Below are 22,533 nucleotides of genomic sequence, written 5' to 3' on the forward strand. Positions count from 1 at the left end.
TAAAAGTTATGTATCCCGAAAAGCTAAAACGAATAGTAATTTAGGATGGAGGAAGTATGTATGTTGAGAGGTGGAGTATTTATGATGGCTAAAAACATTGAAGTCACCTCAGCAGGATTGTGGACCAAATGGCTACCTATTCCAGGATTAAAAATCGTAGTTCCCAACTGCATGCATCATTATTAGTCTATTGACTAATGTTGTTGTACCGAACTTGAATACTACCTTTGTTTTAATTAAATGCATGATATTTAAAAACTAATTAGTTTATCATAAACATCATATATTTAAAATGGACGAAGTATTTCCAACTGAAGAAAAAAGGCCTAGCTTGGGGTGCTCCCTATCCGAATTTGGCTCGCCCTAAAATTATGCCATATGTTTGTACCATCGTCTAATCTTTGGTGCACCCACGGGAACTAGCTCCAGCTAAATTGCAAGGTCAACAAAATACTAATTATTTGTTCCTAGTTCATTATTTTAGGAATAGACTATTTATCTGTCGCTAGAAAAAGGAGATCAAAATCTATCAAATTTTTAGCCGTCCAAAAACGGACCAGATAAACCAACGAACAATAAAAGAAGCAGCAGGCAACCTTACCCTCTCACCTTCCATGGTCTATTGCACGTGCCTCCACCCCGGCGCTACCATCGTTGCCGTGCTTGGTGCCGCGCCGCTGCCCCTCCCTCCTCTCTCTGTTGGCGCTATTTCTCCATCCTCGCCTTGGTCCACGACTTCGTACTTGTTCTTGTCCTCTTTTTCTAACAGCTAATCATCTCCCTTGCCAGCCCCATCCTATGTGATGTCCCCTGTCTGTTTAGACCTGATCGACAACCTACCGAGAGGGTACCTAAGGTAGTGTTTTATGCAGGGGGCTCGTCGAAGATCAGGAACTCGAAGGTGAACTCGATCACACGATTTAGATAGGTTCGGACCGCTTATGTCACGTAATACCCTACGTCCTATGTGTTGATTGATGTTGTTTGGAGGGGGTCCCTGCCTCGCTTTGTATTGCCAGGGGCAAGGTTACCTAGTCGGATTCAACTAGAGAGTCCTACTCTAATTGCTACGAGTAGTTTCTTAATCTCGACTAGTTATTTTCCTCCACGTAGACCACGCCGTCCTACACCATAGTCTCCATATCTGACACGTCTCGGCATACGGGCACGTATCTAGAACTATCAAGCCTCCCAATGGATCCATAGATATACGGCCGACAGCCTTTGCCACCGACCATATCCTACCAACACTGCCGAATAACATCACCTAATTATAAGCATCATCCATCCCATCCAAAACCCAAACAAAGCAGCAACGTCAGTGGTGGCACAACAAATGGTGCTAGGATTATGGGACGAGATAAATTCACCATTTTTCGCATAGGTGAGCGGCTCCCTTTTGAACACACAAGAGAAGACAACCAAGAAGTTAAAAAAAAATCTAAAATAAGCTCTCATATTGGACAGCGCTAACGCGTGATCAGTCTCGTAGAGATTATGTGTCAACTTTTGTGTATGTATAACAAAAAGAGACTAACTAGTGGGCCTGCCCTCATATGTGACATGTGAGGACGAGGGACAAGAGAGATAGAAATGAAAGAGGGACGGCTCATTTGTAACTTGTTGCCATGCTGGCATCGCCACGTAGGTTAAAGGTGCTTCTGTGGACATCCGTGGATCTCCACGGCCACTCTTTATTAAATCATGAGTTTAGATGACAACTTTAAAAATTTATGAACCTAGATGAGATTTCAGGACTAGTTTAAGGACCCACAGCTCTATTGATGCATTCATTCCAATGAATACTATGGTTCAAATGCATTTAAATTCGGTACATGTTTGGGAGAAAAAGATTATTTGAAGTTTCAAATTCGTTTACCATCTCATCCAAATGTCTCCTATGGTGCGATGACACCTGTCCATGCGCAGGCTAGAGCCCACCTGCTCCGCCGCGTCGTTCTCTTGTCTGCATGCTCGGCTTCGCACGTCCGTCTCATAAAATTTCTAGTTATCTAGTTTGTGTTGCACCGATCTCTCAAACAGTGAAAAGTCCAATAATAAAAATAATTTTGAAAGTTATATATGATTTGCAAATTCTGTAAGTATTACACACTCCATTCTGTACTATTTCCTCTTAGCATAATGACAAAGAAAATAATCCTACCTATCATCCCACTTAGGCCTCGTTCGTTTCACCAGGATTGGATTCCAGCTAGGATTACTTCCAGGTCCGGTTTGAGTGATTCCACCCGTGTCACTCAATCCGGTCAGGATTCATTCCAGGGGTGAGGAGGTATGGTTTCAATCCGGGCCATCTAATGTAGAAGGATTCCAATCCAGGCCGGTTTTCGTTCCAGACCAGACTAAAACGAACAACACTTTCAATGCAAGTCTGGTTTCAAACCGGGTCACTTCAAACCATCCGGAATGGACCTCATTCCGGGCTAATCCGGTGAAAACGAATGAGGCCTTAGCATATCTATTATCATGCTTAAATAACTAATTCTTGTAAATAATGATTCATGATACCCGCGTAACCAATCTCGGTTGGAAGAACGAACGATCACACTTCAGACCCGAGACAACAAAACGGCACCACAATCCTACGGCCTGCTGAGGCGTCGGCCCGCGTCGCGTACATCCTCCACTTTCCGTCCCCGGCGGCCCGGCTCGCTCGGCCCACTCCTCCTCGCTCTAGTCTACTTACTGGCGGCCCCAGGCCGACTCTTCCGCTCCCGGCTCCCATTCAGTCTCGCACTCCTCCCTCGAAGTCTCCGATCGGTGTCGGCGGCCGGTGGCCTGCGCGGAACGCCGGCGAATGAAGGGTTGCCTGGACGGGGCCGTGCTCTGCTAGTAGGCGGCCGACGGCCTACGTGTACGCGCATCGGCTCCACTCGGTTCTTGATTGGGGATTCCTCCTTAATTTCCCTCCCTGGATTCCTCCCTCCTTAATTTCTCCCGGGATTCCTCCGTTGCAATCAGGGTTCGAGGAAACTGCAATCGGGATGGCGGAGGAGGATGCAGCAAGCAAGCGGAGGAGGCTGGGCCAAGAGGTGCCGTCCGGAGGAGGAGTCGGAGAAGACGGCGACGATCCCGACCTGATCGGCCGCCTCCCCGACGAGGTCCTCGGCAGCATCATCACGCTCCTCCCCACCACGGACGGCGCCCGCACCCAGATCCTCTCGCGCCGGTGGCGGCCCCTCTGGCGCGCCGCGCCTCTCAACCTCGAGGCCGATTTCGGCAGCCTGACCCTCCTCGAGTCCGAGCGCGTGGCCTCCCAACTCTGCAAGTTGTTGAGCGCTCACGAGGCCCCTGTCCGTCGCTTCTCCCTCAAATGCAACGGGCGGTACGGCCTCTCTCAACCTATCGCGCCACTGCTCCAGTCTCACCGTCTCCAGGACATCCAGGAGTTCGAGCTCTACGTCCGCGGTGACCTTCCGCCGTCTCTTCTCAGTTTATCTCCAGCAGCCCTGCGCGTGCTCCACATATGTTCGAGTCCCGAATCCCCCTTGTGGACCACTAGCACGCTCAGCTTCCCAAGCCTCAGGGAGCTCACCCTCGTCGACGTCGATGTATCTGAGAGCGCTCTCCATGGCGTCCTGTCGAGATGCCCTGTGCTGGAGACCTTGTTGCTGGACAACATTCGTGCTCGCTGTGTCCGGATCAACTCCTTGACCCTTCGGAGTGTTGGCGTATCTGATTGTGGGTATCCCTGGGAGGCAAGGTTGGAAGAGCTCATGATTGTCGATGCTCCGCTCCTAGAAAGGTTGATCCCACGTGTTCCAAGTCATCACCTAGTGATTCGGGTAATACATGCACCCAGACTGAGGACATTGGGCTATCTGCATGATGATATCCCCAGACTGCAGCTTGGAACCATGCATTTTGAGGTAGCTGCATAGCCACTTGTGCCCAAGGCTTTTTTCATCCATGTTCCCATATGTTGCTGCTGCTTGCTCGCTCATACGGTTTTATGTTCATATCTTATTTCAGAAAATGGTGCTTGTTAGGCCGTCTGATGGGATACGCTCTGTGAAGATTTTAGGCCTCCTCTCTGCTCCCAATTTGGATTTTGTTACTGGCTTGTTGAAATGCTTCCCGTGTGTTGAGAAGTTACACATTGTGGTCAGGGTTTCTTCTTTGCTAAATTCTATTGCTTACATTATTGTCTATGCTGCGTGATCATCCATCAGGTTTAATTGATATCGTGTTTGTTTCCACCCAATCTTCCATTCCAGTCATATACTCAGATGATTTTCAAGAATGACGTGAAATGCTATGCTCCACTCGAATGCCTTGACCGACATCTCAAGAAGGTCCAGATAATAAATTATGAGGAGAAAAGGGCTGATGTAAACTTCATCAAGTTCTTCGTCTTAAATGCTAGGGTGCTTGAATCTATGAAGTTTGTAGTCTGTCGTGACAAATGTGGTGCAAAATGGATTGCTTGTCAGCATAAGAAACTACAGGTGAATGACAGAGCTTCACAGAGAGCGAAATTTGATTTTGAAGCAGACTGTAGCTGCGGGCCAGCTAGCATTGTCGACATGAAGCACATCCATGATTTGGCTATGGATCCGTTTGATAGATCATCGTGTAGATGCCATGGTGATGCACTCCACTGAAGCTGATTATCAGTTGTACGATCACTTTGGTAAGCATCAAGTACTTGATTATTTTGCGATGCAGCCTTATGTTCCTGGGATTAGTTTTTTTTTGTCAGCAGTGTTATTGTTAGCAAGTAAATTTATTGATTCATGTAGATTTTACTGTTCATTTGGTGTGGTCTTGTGAGCCTCCTACGTACCCTGTTAGTTATTCAACTAAAAAGTTTTGACATGCAGCTGTTGTATTGATGTTTCCTTTTTTTCTTGTGTAGTACATAGACATTGCAACTTTATTAGTTGATAATCGTCATGATTGATGTTTACTAGAAACTTGTCTGTTTTACATCTTCCAATTATGTGGATGAGGAAGCATGTATATCTAGATGTGTCAGCTAATGGTTGAGTCTTTTTGTATAGCTAGTTACACTGATGTTGTAGACTGTATTTATGCTGCTTTTTGAGGCATCTGTCAATAACTAATGGATACTACTCTTGTCAATTTGTTTTGGCCGTGAACTGTTGGAGTCCTAATCTGCATTCCAATATGGCAAAGAAATACTATAACTTTTAACTTTATGAACGGATAGCTGGGGCTGTGTGAAAATCCATTGGTACATTTGCATTTAAAAAAGACTGTTATACAAGTGGTTGGGAGCTAGCTATTAATCTTCTAGCTGCTCATCAGTAAAAGCTTTTTCATTATGTAGAAGCCAACCAAGTATTTGGTAGCAGTCTAGTGAAAATAAGCTGTGTACTTTAGAGTGGTATGGGGGCCTCTGAAGAGTTTCACTTTAAAGTACAGCTAGACTGCTATCCTGGTCTAAAGTACAGTTTTACTTTAGAGCTGCTGTCCTGGTCTGAGATGAAATTTCTACAATTAGGCCACATGAGAATTTTGAAATGGAGATTCTCAGTGTTGAATTCACTATGGTCAGGCATAAAAGCTTCTGCTGCTATAATCATTTTGTGCCACATGAGGTTTATGTTGGAGACTTCAGTTTTATGTTGTAGAGTTGTTGACCTGTAAGTTGATATTTCAGTTACAAGGCATCTTTTGTTCATTACTCAAAATTCCAACGAGCAAGCTGCTTTGGTATGTGTTCCATGTTTCAACCAATTAGCTTTCCCTCCTTGCATGAAAAGTCTAATAGTTGTGGTTTCGAAGGTTTGCCACAAAATCAAGTAAAGAATTCACCCTCAATGGTACCATTTATATATGTGTTAATTTTTCCTGGTTTGTAGATTGCTTATAAAAGCATCCAAGAACATATAGAAAATGAAAAGTCAAACAGAGTCTTCGATTGTTTTGATCATTTCGAATATATTGTGGAAATAAGCCTGAAACATGTTTAGCGGTAGTAATACAAGACTTCAAAATATCTTGTTTGGATACTTTGAGTTCTGCCACTCAACTCCCGCTCATTTTTGTGCAGGTGTTAAACATATTTTGTTGCTACTAGACAGAAGCCTTGCTGCTGCTACGGAGATACCCAGGCTTCTTTTGTGTTCCTGCTGGACTCATTATTCTCTTTGGCAGGTTTTGGATAGTACAATAGGGAAATATGTTATGCTAGTGATGCACTCTAATTACGAACCATGTTCGCCTTTTGTTTCAAATCTTGTGGCCATGATGCTACTTATGTTTAATGTTACTGAGACCTGATGCCATGTGATGAGGCAGGTTTACTTGCTGTGATGTCCTTAGTCCCTTCAATATTTCTGGGGATGTCTTCTCTCGTGCTGTCAGTGAGAATGGATCATGCTCCGTGACTTGGTAGTTGGAACTGCTATGTGTGTACAATGATTTTTTTTCTTGAACATGCAGGAGAGCTATGTGTCATTATATGAAGAAGAAATTGTGTACAATGATTTTTCTCAATGTGTATTAATTTATCACTTTAATTCCATCAGTTGTCTGATCAAAATTGCTGCTTGGTAGTATTTGGCAACAGCATAGACATTGGTGACTTTTGGTGAATGTCAAATGTCTTTCTTTCACCCTTTTGAATTGTTTTACGATAATTCTAGGATGAGGACATCCGATGTGAAAATCGGATGTTGGTCTTATACTGCCACATCCATCATTTCTAGCAACTTCTTCTATTTAAAAAAAGTAGGTAACGACCTTATCTCCTCCCGTGCCTAGGCTTGGTAACGGATCGTGATCTGACCCTAACCCTGCTTCAGCCCTAGCCCTATTTAATTAAGTAGTCAGCTCAATCGTTATCCAATCCTCAATTGATTATTACGATCCGATCCAACCCTTCAGCTAACATCCTCCTAATCCAGCCCTTATCCTATTTATGCCCACGGGCCAATCCAGTTGCACTGAAGGAGCACGATCCGTGGGCAAGCATATCACATATAACCACAAGCAATAGTACAAGCACGAACACTGCCGTGTGTAGAGAGGGCCGGGAAGCATACAATGTAAATAATGATCCACGGGCCAATCTACCAATAGTACAAGCTAGAAAGCAATAACCGCAACAAGCATTGCTTGTTAGGCTGCCACCGGTCACCACATATCACATATAAATAGCAGACAATGTAAATAATGATATTAGAAATTAATCCACCAAGTTTTCATATTCCACAAGACCAAGTTTTCATATTCCACAAGATCACCAAGTTTTCACATTCCAGTATCTCTAACAACAAAAGAAATCGCATCCTTGTCCGGGACAACTGTTTCAAACAAGTAATAATGCATATCCGTTAGTCAATAGTTATTGAATATGACTAAATCATTGCAAAATGCAAGGAAACACACTCATCCAAATGACAGTTGCCTGAATGCAGTGTGAGGGTACTAGAACAGAACAATAGCAAACAATCAGGAATATATGACAGTTAGTCAGGATAAAAAAAGTCAAGACAGAACAAAGACATCCTCAAGCATGCATGAATGAAACTAGATGCAAAACAAAGACAAGCAGAAACTTCCCAGGCACTAAAGAACTAAATAAAACTAGATGCATGTGTTTACATATGTCAAAACATTCCTGAACAAGCATCACCAGATTTTGTTCGGAAGAAGATTTTAAGTATGTCACCATAGCTAGTTAAAAAACAGAACAAGCATAGTACTGATAGGAATTCAACATGTTCAGAGAAATACAATCAGCCAAGTGTAAGACTCATTTACCTTTATTCATCATCTTCATCTTCCTCATTTGAATTAAACATTCTATGACCGGTCATTGGTTCACCTTCTTCGTTTTCATCAAAGCCGATTAGCCAATCTTTTGCTCAGATCAATGCTTCAAGCGTTTCAAGTGAGAGAGATGTCCTATTTTTCCCAAGAATCCTTCCAGCTGTACTAAAGGTTGATTCTGAGGGTACTGTGCTAACAGAAATAGAAAGAAAGTCTCTACACTACCGGAAACAGTAAATTCGCTGAGTGTAAAAATTTTGCCGAGTGCATTCCTTCGGGCACTCGGCAAAGGGCCTTTTTGCCGAGTGTATTTAACTCGGCACTCGGCAAAATGTTTACACTCGGCAATGAGGTCGTTTGCCGAGTGCCATAAATCCGACACTCGGCAAACCTCTCAGTGACACACGGCAAAATTCCGACACTCGGTAAATCAACGGCGCGTGCATCGCACGTGCGCCGTCCGTCACCGGACTGGGGCGGCCGTTAGTTCTTTGCCGAGTGTTGGACTCCGACACTCGGCAAAGACAAGGTTCGCCGAGTGCCGCCCTCCGACACTCGGCAAATAGAGAATGTCGCCGAGTGGCAGCACAAGACACTCGGCAAAGGTGTCCATTCGCCGAGTGCCTAAGCCTGGACACTCGGCAAACATAGTACTTCGCCGAGTGTAAAATGTTGGCACTCGGCGAACAAAAAAAAAAATCCTCCCCTAGCCTCCACACTTTTTCTACTCCCCACGTAGGAGATTTTGTAATCCATAAGAAAATTTGGTATATTTTGTGGTCTGTTTGCTATTTTTAATGAAATGATTGCATTAATAAGAATTTTTTTATTCATGTCAGATTTTAACTGCATGTACATGAAATGATGGTTTTTAATCAGTGGAAAAATTATATCCATATTATGGAGTCCGGATTGAGTTCTCAACCAGGAAATGAAAAGAAATTGTCAACATTGTTTTTAAAAAACGCGACCACGAACGTGTGGTTGAATGGTGGTTAAATTCTAAAAAAAGCAAACGAAATCTGAAAATCACAAGATTTGTCAAGATGTCATGATATTATGTGTGGAGGCTGTGGTAAAAAATTGAGAAGGTTTTGCCCAATTTCTGACATATGATGCTTAGAAGCCGACGCATCTCCTCGAAGGATTCATAGAAGTTAGAGAGGACACAATAAGATTTGGAGTCCAAGTGACACTTGAGTTAACGTTTGGCTTCAAATCTTTTTGCATAGGCAACATGCAACACAGATTGGTTCGTGTCAAAATTTGGAAATTTTTTGGATGCGTTTACTATTTTTTATTGATTAAATGCAATTATAGAATTTTAGTAGATATAAATGCAATTTTCGCTATAACTGCATGAAATAATAGAACATTATCAGTAGAAAAATAATTTAAACATTGTTGAGTGATGTTGACACGATTTTGCCCAAGTATATTAGGAAAAGATCTGTAAAACATGTTGTTCAAGAAGGTACATGAAATATTAGTGTTTTTTACCGAGTGCATAAAAGAAAACACTCGGTAAAGGTAGTTTTTGCCGAGTGTTAGATCGCAGGCACTCGGCAAAAAGGGTACACAGGCCCACTGGCAGTGTTCTCGTCCTGCTTTAAAAAAGAAAAACGTGTGTTTGCCGAGTGCCTTGGATCTGGCACTCGGCAAAGGAAGAAGGTTTGCCGAGTGCCAAATCCAAGGCACTCGGCAAACACACGTTCCCGTTCGAATTTCTTTACTTTGCCGAGTGCCAGATCGCGGGCACTCGGCAAAGAACCGGACTTAGGCTATCCCCGAACCGCCGCGCGCGGCCTGGCCTCTATCCCAAAATCTTCGAGTCGCCTGTGCAACCCGCCGCCGCCACCCGCTGTCCGCCACCGCCGGCCGCCCCGCCGCCCCACCGCCCCACCCCGGCGCCCCGACGCCCCGCCCCCGGCCCCGGCGCCCCGGAGCCCCCGCCCCCGGCCCCGGCGCCCCGCCGCCCCACCGCCCCACCCCGGTGCCCCGCCGCCCCACCGCCCCACCCCGGCGCCCCGCCGCCGGCCGACTCCCCGTGCCCCGGCCCGGCCGCCGCCCACGCCCCAGCCCCGGCGGCCCCGGCGCCCCTTCCCCGCGGCCCGCCCCACCGGCCGGCCCTGCCCCGACCCCGGCGGCCCCGGCCCCGACGCCCCCTGTCCAGCAGCCCGCCCCAAGGGCCGCCCCTGGCGTCCCCGGCCCCGACACCCCTTCCCCGGCCCGTGCCCCCTGCCACCGGCGTCCTGGACCCTGGTGCCCCGCCCCTGACGCTCCCGCCGCCGCCGGACGTCCCATCGACTTTCTAGGCCGGCGTCCCTCGCCCTTCCGGTAATGAATATTTCTTTTTCAAGTTACAAATTCAGAATTAGGAAGTAGGTTAAAATTAGAAATTAGAAATTAGATATTGTAGGGCTGTAGTTGTAGAAATTAGAAAATGATGTTTTTCTTGAGAATCTAAGGTATAAGAATGTTTGTGGAAGTCGGCCATCGTGCCGTTCCTTCTTTTCTACATGTGGTTGTCGGCCATCGTGCCGTTTCATTTGATGCAGGTTATGGAAACCTCCACGTGCAGGGGAGGTGCTGCCGAAAATTGTAGTTGACAGTTGTATGTTTTTTTTTTGCAGGAGAGGCTACGTTACTGTCCTCGAGTCGTCACTTTGTACGATAGCAAGGTGAGTTATCCTATACCTCTATTTCCGTATGATGTTCGTATATCACGTAACCTAGTTAGGCGTCTCCCGTTCGAAAGAGATACAGTTGGAAATATGTAGATGTTTGCATATTTATAACCGTATCTGTTTCGAATTGTCCACGTCACTTTGGACAGCACGAGGATGTGTAGGTGGGTTTAGTTTCCATAGTCTACTCCGATCCGAGTTAGAATTTCGGCAGTACCTCCCAATTGTTCTCCGGATACACAATCTCCATTCCAGGACGTGTATTTGGAGAACAGCGGGGAGGTGCTGCCGAAATTCTATCTCGGATTGCAGTAGACCATGGAAACTAATCCCACCTACACATCCTCGTGTGGGATTAGGACCTATCTTCACCTAATAGATAATATAGGAACGTGTAGATGCAACGTGAGTTTTTATATTACTCGGTGATATGCTAGAGGATGGAGGATCGTCAGTGGATGTACACGGGCCGATCTAGTCAGAATTCGTTGACCGATGAATGGATAAACAAGACCGATGCTTTCTTGGAACGGGCATTTGCAAGGATCAAAGGAGGAAGAGATACTTGGTGTCCGTGTAGAAAATGTGGAAATCTGCGTCGGCAAACCAAGTTAGAAATGGGTAAACATCTTGTTAGGCACGGTTTTACCCCAGACTATACCATCTGGATCTACCATGGTGAATTCGATCGTGGGAGGGACGAGGTCATCAGACAACGGATCGAGCAATATGATGATGACGCCGGGGTGGGAGACATGTTAGATGACTATCATGAAGCTCGTAGGGAGGAGGAACCCGAGGCTACCGCAAAGGCGTATTACGACATGTTGTGTGCGGCACAGCAACCCCTTCACGGGCATACCAAGGTCTCTCAATTGGATGCCATTGCACGTCTAATGGCTGTGAAGTCCCAGTTTAGCTTGAGTCGAAACGCCTTCGATGTTATTTTGACAGTTTTTGGTAGTCTGCTCCCGGAGGATCACATCTTGCCAAAGTCTATGTATGAGGCACAAAAACTTCTTCGTGCACTTAAGATGCCGTACGAGCAGATACATGCTTGTCCGAAGGGATGTATCTTATTTAGAAAGGAATATGCGGAATCAAAGTACTGTGTGAAGTGCGAATCGTCTAGGTTCCTGGAGGTAGACTCTGGTGAAGGTCAGAAGAAGCAGCTTGCAATCCCTGTGAAGATCCTTCGGTACCTTCCCTTCATACCGAGGATCCAACGGCTATACATGTGTGAAGAATCCGCGAAACAAATGACATGGCACAAAACCGGACGTCGATACAATGCTGAGAAGCTGGTACACCCATCCGATGGCGAAGCATGGACAAAGTTTGATGCGATTTATCATGAGAAAGCTCGAGAGGCTCGTAATGTAAGGGTTGCGCTCGCAACAGATGGGTTCAATCCTTATGGAATGGCTGCCACCCCGTACACCTGTTGGCCTATGTTCGTTATCCCCCTCAATCTCCCCCCTGGTGTTCTCTTTCAGCGACAGAACATATTTTTATCGTTGATAATTCCAGAACATCCAGGAAATAATATGAGTGTGTACATGGAGCCTTTGATTGATGATTTGGTCCGTGCATGGGATGAAGGGGTATGGACATACGACCGTGCTACAAGGACAAACTTCAAGATGCATGTTTGGTACCACTACTCCCTGCATGACTTGCCAGCATATGGTATTTTCTGTGGTTGGTGTGTTCACGGGAAGTTCCCATGCCTAGTATGCAAGGCTTCTTTGAAATTCATTTGGTTGACGAAGGGTGGCAAATATTCTTCATTCGACAAACATTGACAATTCCTTCCTCCTGATTATCCTTTCAGACGAGATATTAGAAATTTTACAAAAGATGTCGTAGTTAACGACCCTCCACCGCAGATGCTTACCTTAGCCGCGGTTCGTGCTCAGTTAGACACTCTTGAGGTCAACAATCAAGATGGTGGTTTTATGGGATATGGCGAGCAACATGCTTGGACTCAGAGATCGTGCTTGTGGAACCTCCCCTATTTTGATGATCTTCTTCTCCCACACAACATTGATGTTATGCACACTGAAAAGAATATTGCCGAGGCAATTTTTGGTACAATTATGGACATTCCTGACAAGACAAAAGATAACGTTAAGGCTAGAGTGGATCAAGCAATGTTATGCAACAGACCAAAGTTAGACATGGCGCCTCCCAGAGCAGGCAAGTCGTGGAGAAAGCCTAAGGCTGATTTCGTCCTGACGAGGGCCCAAAGGAGGGAGGTATTACAATGGTTCGAAACGTTAATGTTCCCTGATGGGTATGCAGCAAATCTGAAGAGGGGAGTGAACTTAGCTACTATGCGAATCAACGGGCTCAAAAGTCATGATTATCACATATGGATTGAGCGCCTACTTCCGGTGATGGTTCGAGGTTATGTCCCTGAGCATGTGTGGCAGGTGCTAGCGGAGTTGAGTAATTTCTTCCGCCAGCTTTGTGCTAAGGAGTTATCTCGGACCGTGGTTGACGAAATGGAAAGAATGGCGCCTGTGTTGCTCTGTAAGTTGGAGAAGATCTTTCCTCCTGGCTTCTTCAATCCGATGCAGCATATGATTTTACACCTCCCTTATGAAGCACGAATGGGGGGGCCTGTGCAGGGCCGTTGGTGTTATTCAATTGAGAGGTGTCAAAAGGTTCTTCGAACGAAATGTAAAAACAAATGCAAAATTGAAGCCTCCATTGCAAAAGCATACATTCTAGAGGAGGTGTCAAACTTCACAACAAAATACTATGCTGACAACCTTCCTAACGTGCACAATCCACTGCCTCGTTACAATGACAGCGAAGTTGAATCGAGCCTTAGTCTTTTTCGAGGACAACTTGGAAGTGCAAGTGGTGCGACACAAAAAAAATTGAAACATAAAGAGTGGCGCACTATCATGTTGTATGTATTGACCAACCTATCCGAGGTGGAGCCGTACATACTGTAAGTTCTGAACAAACTAGTCTTTTCTGAATTTGTCAGTATTCTTCGACATACTATCATGTTTCTCGTTGGTACAGGGAATTCCATCGTAAGTTCTGGCGTAATTCAAGGGAACCTACCCCACACGAAGCCGAGACTCTTCTCAAAGAGGGTGCAGGAAATGGAATGCCCAATTTCATTTCTTGGTTCAAACATAAGGTACAGTCGATTTTAGCTCGTACTTAGCTTGATTAGAAGTTGATCGTATATGCGAATAATATAACGAACCACCCTACTTCAACTTGCAGGCTCAAACCGATTCGTCTATGAATGCCGAGTTGAGACAGGTTGCCGATGGCTGTGCCTACAGGGTCAAATCTTTTACCGGTTATGATGTAAATGGATATCGCTTTCACACAACAACCCATGAGCATAGTCGGCCCAATCGAAAAATGACAAATAGCGGAGTTTTTACGCCTGGCTTTGATGGTGTAGAGTACTACGGAAGAATTGAAGAGATATACGAACTAACTTTTCATGGTTGCAAAGTGCTTAATCCAGTCATATTCAAATGCCATTGGTTTGATCCATCAGTCGTGAGACGGGCACCTAATCTTGGGTTAGTCGAAATTCGCCAATCATCCGTCTTAGAAGGAGATGATGTATACATTGTGGCTCAATAGGCCACGCAAGTTTATTATTTGTCATACCCGTGCCAATCGGACGACCGTCTTAAAGGTTGGGATGTTGTGTACAAGGTATCGCCGCACGGTAAATTAGCTGTACCAAACAATGAAGATTACAACATTGACCCCAACACATATGACGGAGATTTTTTTCAAGAAGATGGGCTCGAAGGGAATTTTGAGATTGATTTAACCGACGGTATGAGAATGGAAGTGGACAATGAAATGGTTCCTAACGATGATGCTGGAGAGGAGGTTCATAATATGAAGGAGTTAGAATTACTTCAGCGGTTACAGTTAGGACAGGAGATTGATGATGACACTCCTCCTTCAGAGCACGAGAATGATTTTATTGACACGCGTGACAGCGATGATGATGAGACTTATGATCCAGCTAATCCTAATCATGACGATTATTTCTAAGACATGTATGGGCCGTACACATTTATTTAATATTTGTCATACCATGTTATTTATTAAGTATGTTTACTTTATTTTGCACATCTTATACACTATCTGTGCTAATTGGTTAACTCTTGGCAAATGCAGGTGACTCAACAATGGTGGGCGGTACGAGGAAGATTGCAGCGCTTTACGAAAAATTAAAAGCTGCAGCTTCAGGGTCAGGTACAAGGTCAGACGCTTCGAGAGGTCGAGGGAGGCGTCGAGGGAGGGGTGGAGGCAGGGGTGATGCACAGGCCGAGGAAACGGAGGGGGCACAGGTCCTTGCTAGAGGCAGGGGTCGGGGCAGGGGTCGAGGAAAGGGTAAAGGGGTGAGGCCCCCCTCGCCTGCGCCTTCGTCGTCGTCGGAGGATGAGGTACCTTCCGCGTATGCCTCTAGTGACGAGGCGGAGGTGGAGCAGGAGCAGGAGCAGGAGCAGGAGCAGGAGAGGGAGGCAGGGGAGGAGGCAGGGGATTCGCAGTCCAAGATCTGGTTGCGAGGTCCCTCGTCCCTCCCGAGGCGACCGATCCCTCTTCATTTACGCCCACTGATTCAACCCACCGGGGCAAAGTAAGTTCCTTTACATATTATTAGTACTTTTGATATGTTCAAATTTACAATAGAAACTAATAATGTATATTACTCACTTGTGTAGGAGTTGGACTAAGCTTAGTGGGGGTGCCCACAACCGCAAGGTCAATGGCATCATCGGTCTTTTGTGTAGGCTACACTTTCCCGGTCTAGTGGTCTTCGCCGGACAGGAGGAGCCGGCCTACACGTGGGATCACTACGTCGCCGCCGCCGACGTCGGTGATCGTGACCACAGGCAATTTGCGAACAAGGCGGAGCGAGTGAAGGCCGAGCTGTGGGTAAGTATTCGAAGCACTAGATTGCTTAATACACAAGTTTCGCTAGACATTCTTGAAAAAATACTTGTTTGCAATGTGTCTATACGCAGGACTTTTATAGATGCCAAGAGGGATTCGAGGCTAGGGCGGCCTCCGTCATTGAACTAGCCGCAAAGAAGCTCGTTAAGGACATGCACTACGAGGCGCGGGTTCAGGCCATCATCGACTTATATGCTGAATACAAAAGGATGAGGGTCAAAAAAGAAGAGGCCAGGACAATGAACCTGACGAAGGAAGAATTCATGATGGTACGTACAAAAAGTTAATATTTAGTATTTTTGAGATTAATTACGCTTCACTTCTTTTGTTATATGTCACACACTTGATGATGTAGGTGCCTCCGTGGTGGTGCCGATCCTTTACCCGGTGCTGGGAACAAATGGTGGACGTGTGGTTGCAGCCCGGGTGGTTGGAGAACCACAATGCTTGCCGGGAGCGGCGTCTGCAGATGCCATATGCACCACACCATCAAGGCAGCCTGAGCCTTGATGAATACAAGGAAAAATGGGTACGTGAATTCATTTCTTTATTATCACACATAATGCACATAATACTGCATATTTTGTAATCCTTTTGTATTTTTGCCGCAGACGTCATCACATGAAGGCCAGGAGTGCTCCCGGTTCAAGGCATGGGTTATGTCCAAAAAGGGCAAGGCCTCGGCAGACATCGACTTCAACCCGGAGGACCCGCCCGAGGCATACAGCCATCCCAGCATCCACAGCCGTGTCACCGAGTACACAGCAATGGCGAGGGAGGTTCATGGGCCAGAGTTCGATCCGAGCTCTCAGGATATAGATCCTGAAATTGTGATGAGGGTGGGAGGAGGGAAGAAGCATGGCAGGTACTGGATTGGAGATAGCGTGATCGACACTGCCAGTACTCCCACCCTCTCCCAGATCCGAGCAAGGAGCACTGACTCGAGCCCCGCGATACGGGCACGGCCTACCGCTGCACAGTTACAGATGCAGGCTCTGCAGGTTATTCCTGTTTCTTTAATTTTTCATTCATTTTGTTCATATCTTGGCATTGGCAATAAGACATTGGGATGAAATATTGTAGGCCCAGGTGGAGGTAGAACGGAAGCACCAGGAGGAACTAGAGGCGAGGATCGAGGCGGATCGGCAGCTAGAAAGGCAGAGGACGGAGCAGATGTTCCAATACATGCAGAGTGTCTTTCACAGTTTAGGTCAGACTCCACCACCTATGCCACCGAACCTATTCCCGCCACCTCCACCACCTCCTGCAGCTACTCCTGTGAGTCACTCTCAACCTTACAATCAATCTAGAGTTAAACTAGAAACTACAGGCACTACAGACTTACACTAGAAAAGTGACTAATACAATCTCTATAACTTTGTGCAGAATCAATCGGCGGCGTCCAATGCAGAATCTTCTTGGGGGCAGTGGCCACCTGCACATACTCCTCAGCCTCCTCATCCACCTCATCCTCCTCATCCTCCTCAGTGACTTGTGAACTAGAGGTGTTAGCTGTGGTAAAACTTGTGAATTACCTGTTTCGACCAGAACTTGTGAATGTTATTTGTGTGCTTGTGATGCTTGTGCTGCAATTTATATGCCTGTGGTGTAATTTATATGCATGTGCTTCTCTGGTTGTTTTTTTTGAGAGGGGTCTTTTATACGTAACATTTTTGTTTTGTGGGGGGAGCTCGGGCACTTTGCCGAGTGTTAACACTCGGAAAATAGCCCATTTTCTGTTGTATCGACGTCTTTGCCGAGTGCCATTGTCTTGGCACTCGGCAAAGGTGCCAAAAAATTTTTGCAGAAGGGCCCTTTGCCGAGTGCCAAGGGAGGGCACTCGGCAAAACACGCAGCTTTGCCGAGTGCCGCAAGCAAACACTCGGTAAAAGCCTAAACTAATCTGGCCAGCGGGGCTCCTTTGCCGAGTGCCGCATAGAATACACTCGGCAAAGGGTAAATTTTCGCCGAGTGCATTGTGGAAGTACACTCGGCAAACGTTAAAAATTCGCCGAGTGCAATGCAGAAATACACTCGGCAAAGCTTAAAGCTTCGCCGAGTGCAATGTGAAAAAACACTCGGCAAAGATTAAAGGTTCGCCGAGTGCCATCTTCAATACACTCGGCAAACATTATAGGTTCGCCGAGTGTCCGCCGTCTGACACTCGGCAAAGGAGCCGTTACCGTCACTGACCGTTAGCATCTTTTTGCCGAGTGTTATACTTTGCCGAGTGTATTGTGGCACTCGGCAAAGAGTTTGCCGAGTGCCCGATGATCGACACTCGGCAAACTCACTGTTTGCCGTAGGAAACTTTGCTGAGTAAACGTCGCTGAGTGTTACACTCGGCAAACCCTTTGCCGAGTGTAATTGGCCCTTCGCCGAGTGCCCCAGGCACTCGGCAAAGTTACTGTTTCCGGTAGTGCTAGCCATCAAAGACAGGATTGGATAAGCATCAGAATTCTTCTTTCACCATGCAAGAACATTGAAGTGCTCATCTGACCTCACAAGGACTCTAGGGTCCTCCAGGTAAATATCCAGCTTTGACCGTTCTTGACGGGCCTCCGAGCTTTGTGATTCAAACTAAGCGAATGCAAGCTCTACCTACCTTTTACCAGAAACTTGTCCTAAAGAAGTGCTACCAGACTCGCCAGATTGACTTGTGCTCTGCTCATCATTTGATATATTGAACACAACCACACTGTTGCTCCTGATAATCTTTTCATACTGTAGGTAATATTTCTTCAAATACCGATTCAGCTCCCTCATTTTCACCTCAATATTTTCATCAATGGTATAGAAATAGAAGTTGATGAAGTCAGTTTTCATACTTGGATCAAGAATAGCAGCTATTAGAAGAGCAAGATTAGGCTTTGTTGAGTGCTTTTTAAACTTTGCATGCATGGCATTAGCTATTTCATTAAGGAGCTCATTTGAATTCCATGCCTCATCGAGCAAACTATCTCGGATTGCTAGCAACATCTTCAAGAAAAGGTGGGCTGTAGGATGCTTGTCTGCGGAGAATGCTTTGGTTGCCTCACTAAACTGATGCAAAAAACCATGAAGGGCTTCAGCTTTTGCCCATTCATCTTCACTTGGAAATTGGTGATGTTGCTCTACCGCATATCTGTTGAGAGCCACCTTATATTTCAAAGCATCATGCAACATATCATATGTAGCATTCCAATGGTGTGGAACATCCAGAATCAGTCCTAACTTTGCTTTGAGGCTTGAATTCTATACAATTGTGTTGAAAATCTGCATGCGGGATGGTGTGGATGTAACAACTTTTATGGTGTCCCTCACTCTCCCAATTGCATTTGAAATTACCTTTACACCAGTCTGAACCATAATGTTGAGCACATGGGCAGCACACTTGACATGAAGGTGTTCACCTTTGAAGAACATCCCAACACCTAAAGCATTATGAATGTCCTTTACTGCTTTGTTATTCACACCGGCATTGTCTAATGTCAAAGTAAACAATTGTTCAATCAACTCCCACTCCATCAGGCATGAGGTAATTCCATCCTGTACCGCATATGATGTATGTGGGAAAGAAATCTTCTTGAATGCTATGATTTTCTTATGCAGTTCAAACTTCTCATCGATGAAATATGCAGTAACACCTAGATAACCTAGGTTCTGGTTAGAAGACCACAGATCAGCAGTAAGATGACTAACATGGGACTTCACCTTTCTGAACTTGTCCATCAACTACAACTTCTCCTATTCATAAAACAAAACACGATCTGTGCATACACTTTGATGACCAACAACTATAAAAGATGGCTGACAATAGTTTATCAAGTTTGTCCAATGAGGATCATCAGCTTTACGGAAAGCAATCTCTGCACTGATAAATTTTTGGCAATCAAAATGCGAAATACTTCTGGATCAAAGACACTCTTTTCTCGTTCAAAGACTTTGGCTTCAATGTTGCTATGAATATGTCCCTATCCTCTTGCGGAATGGAATGATAGTGAATTGCAATGTGCCTATTGGAGGTGTGTTGTACCTTTTCCAAGTTCAGAGGACAAATGAAACTTACAGTATCTGCATATTGCCTTCTCCTTGCCATCAACCACTTCGGTATCAACAAATTCCCAAACTTTAGCTCTCTTCCTATATGATCGACTTGACTGATCAGTTACCAGACTATCACGGCTGTCAACCTCAACCATAACTTTTTGTCCTAGATCCATATCACCTAGATGACACGAATGAAATTTCAGTATAAGATTACAAAATGAATCACAATTGTTGCATAAACAATATTCTACATAAACATACATGCCACTCAATCACACACGTATTCCCGCAGGCCAGGCAAGAAAAACAGAACTGCTTTCATGGTTTCATGGATCTCTGGGCAATGATGAAAGAGACAATAGCTTAGCATCTTGGGTACGCTAGTATACTAAACAGATTCTGGATCGTCCACTAAATTGTATTTCGCTCTTAGGTTGTAACTCCTAAATTAATGAAAATTAATCATAAAATAATTTATGAAATTAGGAAGCTAACCCAACTGGAATCACATCAAACGGAGGTATAGAACTTGAGATATTAACATAACAAGAAGACCCTATCACATGGTAACGAGAATAGATTAAACCCTAATTTCGTGATTAAGAAAAATCTATTAACCAACAAGATTTTGCAGCACACTATCCTGATGCCCTAGCACGGTTTTGAATAGACCAATTCAAGTATAAAAATGTTTAGCAAAAAATCAATCTAAATCCAAAACTGAGCATTCAAGATTAAAAGCGGAGAAATCTAGGGAACAAGATTTACCAACACATCACTTAGGAAACCTTTATCTTTATTGCACCGAAGATGTGTTTAAAAGATGCCTACACAAGCATCCATACAAAAATCTTCATGAATTCCAAAAACTTTAGATGGCTATTTATTTTTCCTCTCAAAACCAGAAGCCGCCTCCTGCATCCTCTCGAAAAACAAAAGCAAGCACACTGCACACCAACCCTTTTTTATTTTATTTGGCCGGCCAATCCCAGGAGCTCGTGAGTCGTGTCCTACACGATCACGACTTCCTCCTTCGGGGCCTCTTTTGGATGCATGGCCTTGCTGCTACGCAGCAGTCTCAGTTCACCTGCAAAATAAAACTGCACGGCCAGACCACGTCTGTGCCTTTAGTCCCGGGTCAACACCGCCGGGGGAGGGCTTTAGTCCCGGTTGTAAAGATCAATTAGGACTAAAGCCTCCACTTTAGTTTAGTCCCGGTTGTAACGGCTAAAAAATCTAGCACTGACGCCTCCCTCCTCTCCTTCTTTTGTCCTGATTAGTAATTTCCAACCAGGACAAAATGGGGCTTTCCACGCGCCCCACGCTCTCTCCACCTTCCTTATCTTCTTCTAGGCAGCGATCTCCTCCTCTCCACCTTATCTTCTTTCTCTCCTCATCCTCTCCACCGGCACCTCCCCTCCTCCCTCTCCTCATCCTCTCCTCCCTCTCTGTGCCGCCGCCGCCCCCTCTCCCTCTACTGCCCCTCCCCTTCCCCCTCTGCTCGCCTATCATTGGCAGTGAGGAGCGGCAGCGGGTGCGGGTGGGCGGCCGGCCGGCAGGCGTGGGCTGAGGTGGCCGGTGGCGGAGGCGGGCGAGGGCGGGCAGAGGCAGGCGGTGGTGGGTGAAGGCGGAGCGGAGGCGGGCCGAGGTGGGTGGCGGCGGATGCAGGTGGGCGGGCGGCCGACGTGACCGCAAGTGAGTAGCGGGCGGGCGGCGGGAGGGCGGCGCGGGAGGGCAGTGGCCGGCCAGCATGACCGCAAGCGAGCAGCGGGCGGGTAGGCGGCGCGGGCGGGCAGCGGGAGGGCGGCGGGCGGCCGGCGCGGGTGGCCTATTTTTATTTTTCAGAAACTTTTTAGTCCCAGTTGATAACACCGGGACAATAGGGGTCTTTAATCCCAGGTGGATGACCCGAGACTAAAGGACACCCCCTTTTGTCTGTCCCGGTTGGATTTTTCAGGATTTATGGTCCTATCCAACCGGGACTAAAGGTCCATTTTCCAGTAGTGCCACTTGCCCACGCATGTCCAGCTGCTACACCGCCACATCTAGTGTTCACATTGCTAGCTCCTCCAATTAGAACGGTAGCAGTGATGTTCCGACCAATATCCTCCATCGACACCGAGACATATACTCGCATATCAACAAGTTCTCACGTGCATGTTCTCTAGCGTGAACATCCTGCATGACATCCTTGATCAATAGGATCTCAGTTCCTCCCTGAACTTAGTCCCAAAATCTTAATTTTCCATGAATCTAGTTCCAGTACATCACCGATCACGTTCCGCCTCAAGCAACACCTGCACATGAATGGACACAAAACCGTGTACGAGCACAAGTCCTAGGCTTGACTCAAATCAGTCCGCATAACACCACTCCCCCGAGTGTGTTACATTCATCTCAAAACAACTACACTACCAAGAGTGTATCAGTATAGTATAAAAAGCACATCCAAGCAATGCACACCATTGTCCTAATCACTTTGCAAAGCCAATTTTAATATAACCCAATTTTTCACCACACATGATCTCACAGTTAAAATCCAGCATCAGATATACTCTTGGCACCAGATCATTCCTTGTCCACCTTATTTTCGTCTCCTCGTCCACCTACAAAGGAGCAAATCGCACCATTGTCTCAATTCTTGCATCTGAGCAAGATGAACCATAGTCTGTAACTTTCAGCCAGATGTGGCATAATCTTTTGGTCTTTTCCTTTTCCAGTTTCAGTAACCATCGTATCAATTTGAATTATATGTTGTAGAAGCACAAATATAGATAATAATCCTATTCCTACGGCCATTTTTATCCTCAAGTCAACAATCAGTGCACGAATCGTCAATCTCCATAATAATTTTAATATGCAGCCAATAGTGTAAACATCAAAAAAAATTCATCTAAATTCTTCAACAGCTGAATCCCTCGTAAATCACAGTTTTTAAAAAAAAACATGTTCAGAGCAACTCCAATAGATTAATTTTCCCCTTCCCCTTCCCCTTTATCCCCTTATAGGGGAATCCCCTTTCACAACTTTTGGATTTTGAAGAAGAGTGCTCCAGCATATCCCCTTTCCTGTTTTTCTAGACCTAACATGTAGAACC

General features: G+C 45.7%; 2 protein-coding genes and 1 pseudogene across 2 annotated transcripts; 2 read left to right on the top strand and 1 right to left on the bottom strand.

Moving 5' to 3' along the window:
• Nucleotides 1-2,995: 2,995 nt before the first annotated feature.
• LOC117846101 (F-box/LRR-repeat protein At3g26922) lies at nt 2,996-6,293 on the top strand. Its single transcript, XM_034727201.2, has 4 exons — nt 2,996-3,890; nt 3,994-4,125; nt 4,239-4,654; nt 6,041-6,293. Exons 1-3 carry the CDS (start codon nt 3,006-3,008, stop codon nt 4,623-4,625), a joined length of 1,404 nt encoding a protein of 467 aa, XP_034583092.1. The 5' UTR covers nt 2,996-3,005; the 3' UTR covers nt 4,626-4,654; nt 6,041-6,293.
• A 4,485-nt stretch (nt 6,294-10,778) lies between these two features.
• Nucleotides 10,779-16,964, top strand: LOC140221821 (uncharacterized). Its single transcript, XM_072291791.1, has 5 exons — nt 10,779-11,476; nt 16,328-16,408; nt 16,491-16,544; nt 16,578-16,601; nt 16,956-16,964. Exons 1-5 carry the CDS (start codon nt 10,892-10,894, stop codon nt 16,962-16,964), a joined length of 753 nt encoding a protein of 250 aa, XP_072147892.1. The 5' UTR covers nt 10,779-10,891.
• Nucleotides 16,965-18,008: 1,044 nt separating this feature from the next.
• Nucleotides 18,009-19,609, bottom strand: LOC117844090 (zinc finger BED domain-containing protein RICESLEEPER 2-like; annotated as a pseudogene).
• Nucleotides 19,610-22,533: the final 2,924 nt, after the last annotated feature.

The sequence above is a fragment of the Setaria viridis genome, chromosome 2, assembly GCF_005286985.2.
Source record: "Setaria viridis chromosome 2, Setaria_viridis_v4.0, whole genome shotgun sequence".
Lineage (NCBI taxonomy): Eukaryota > Viridiplantae > Streptophyta > Magnoliopsida > Poales > Poaceae > Setaria > Setaria viridis.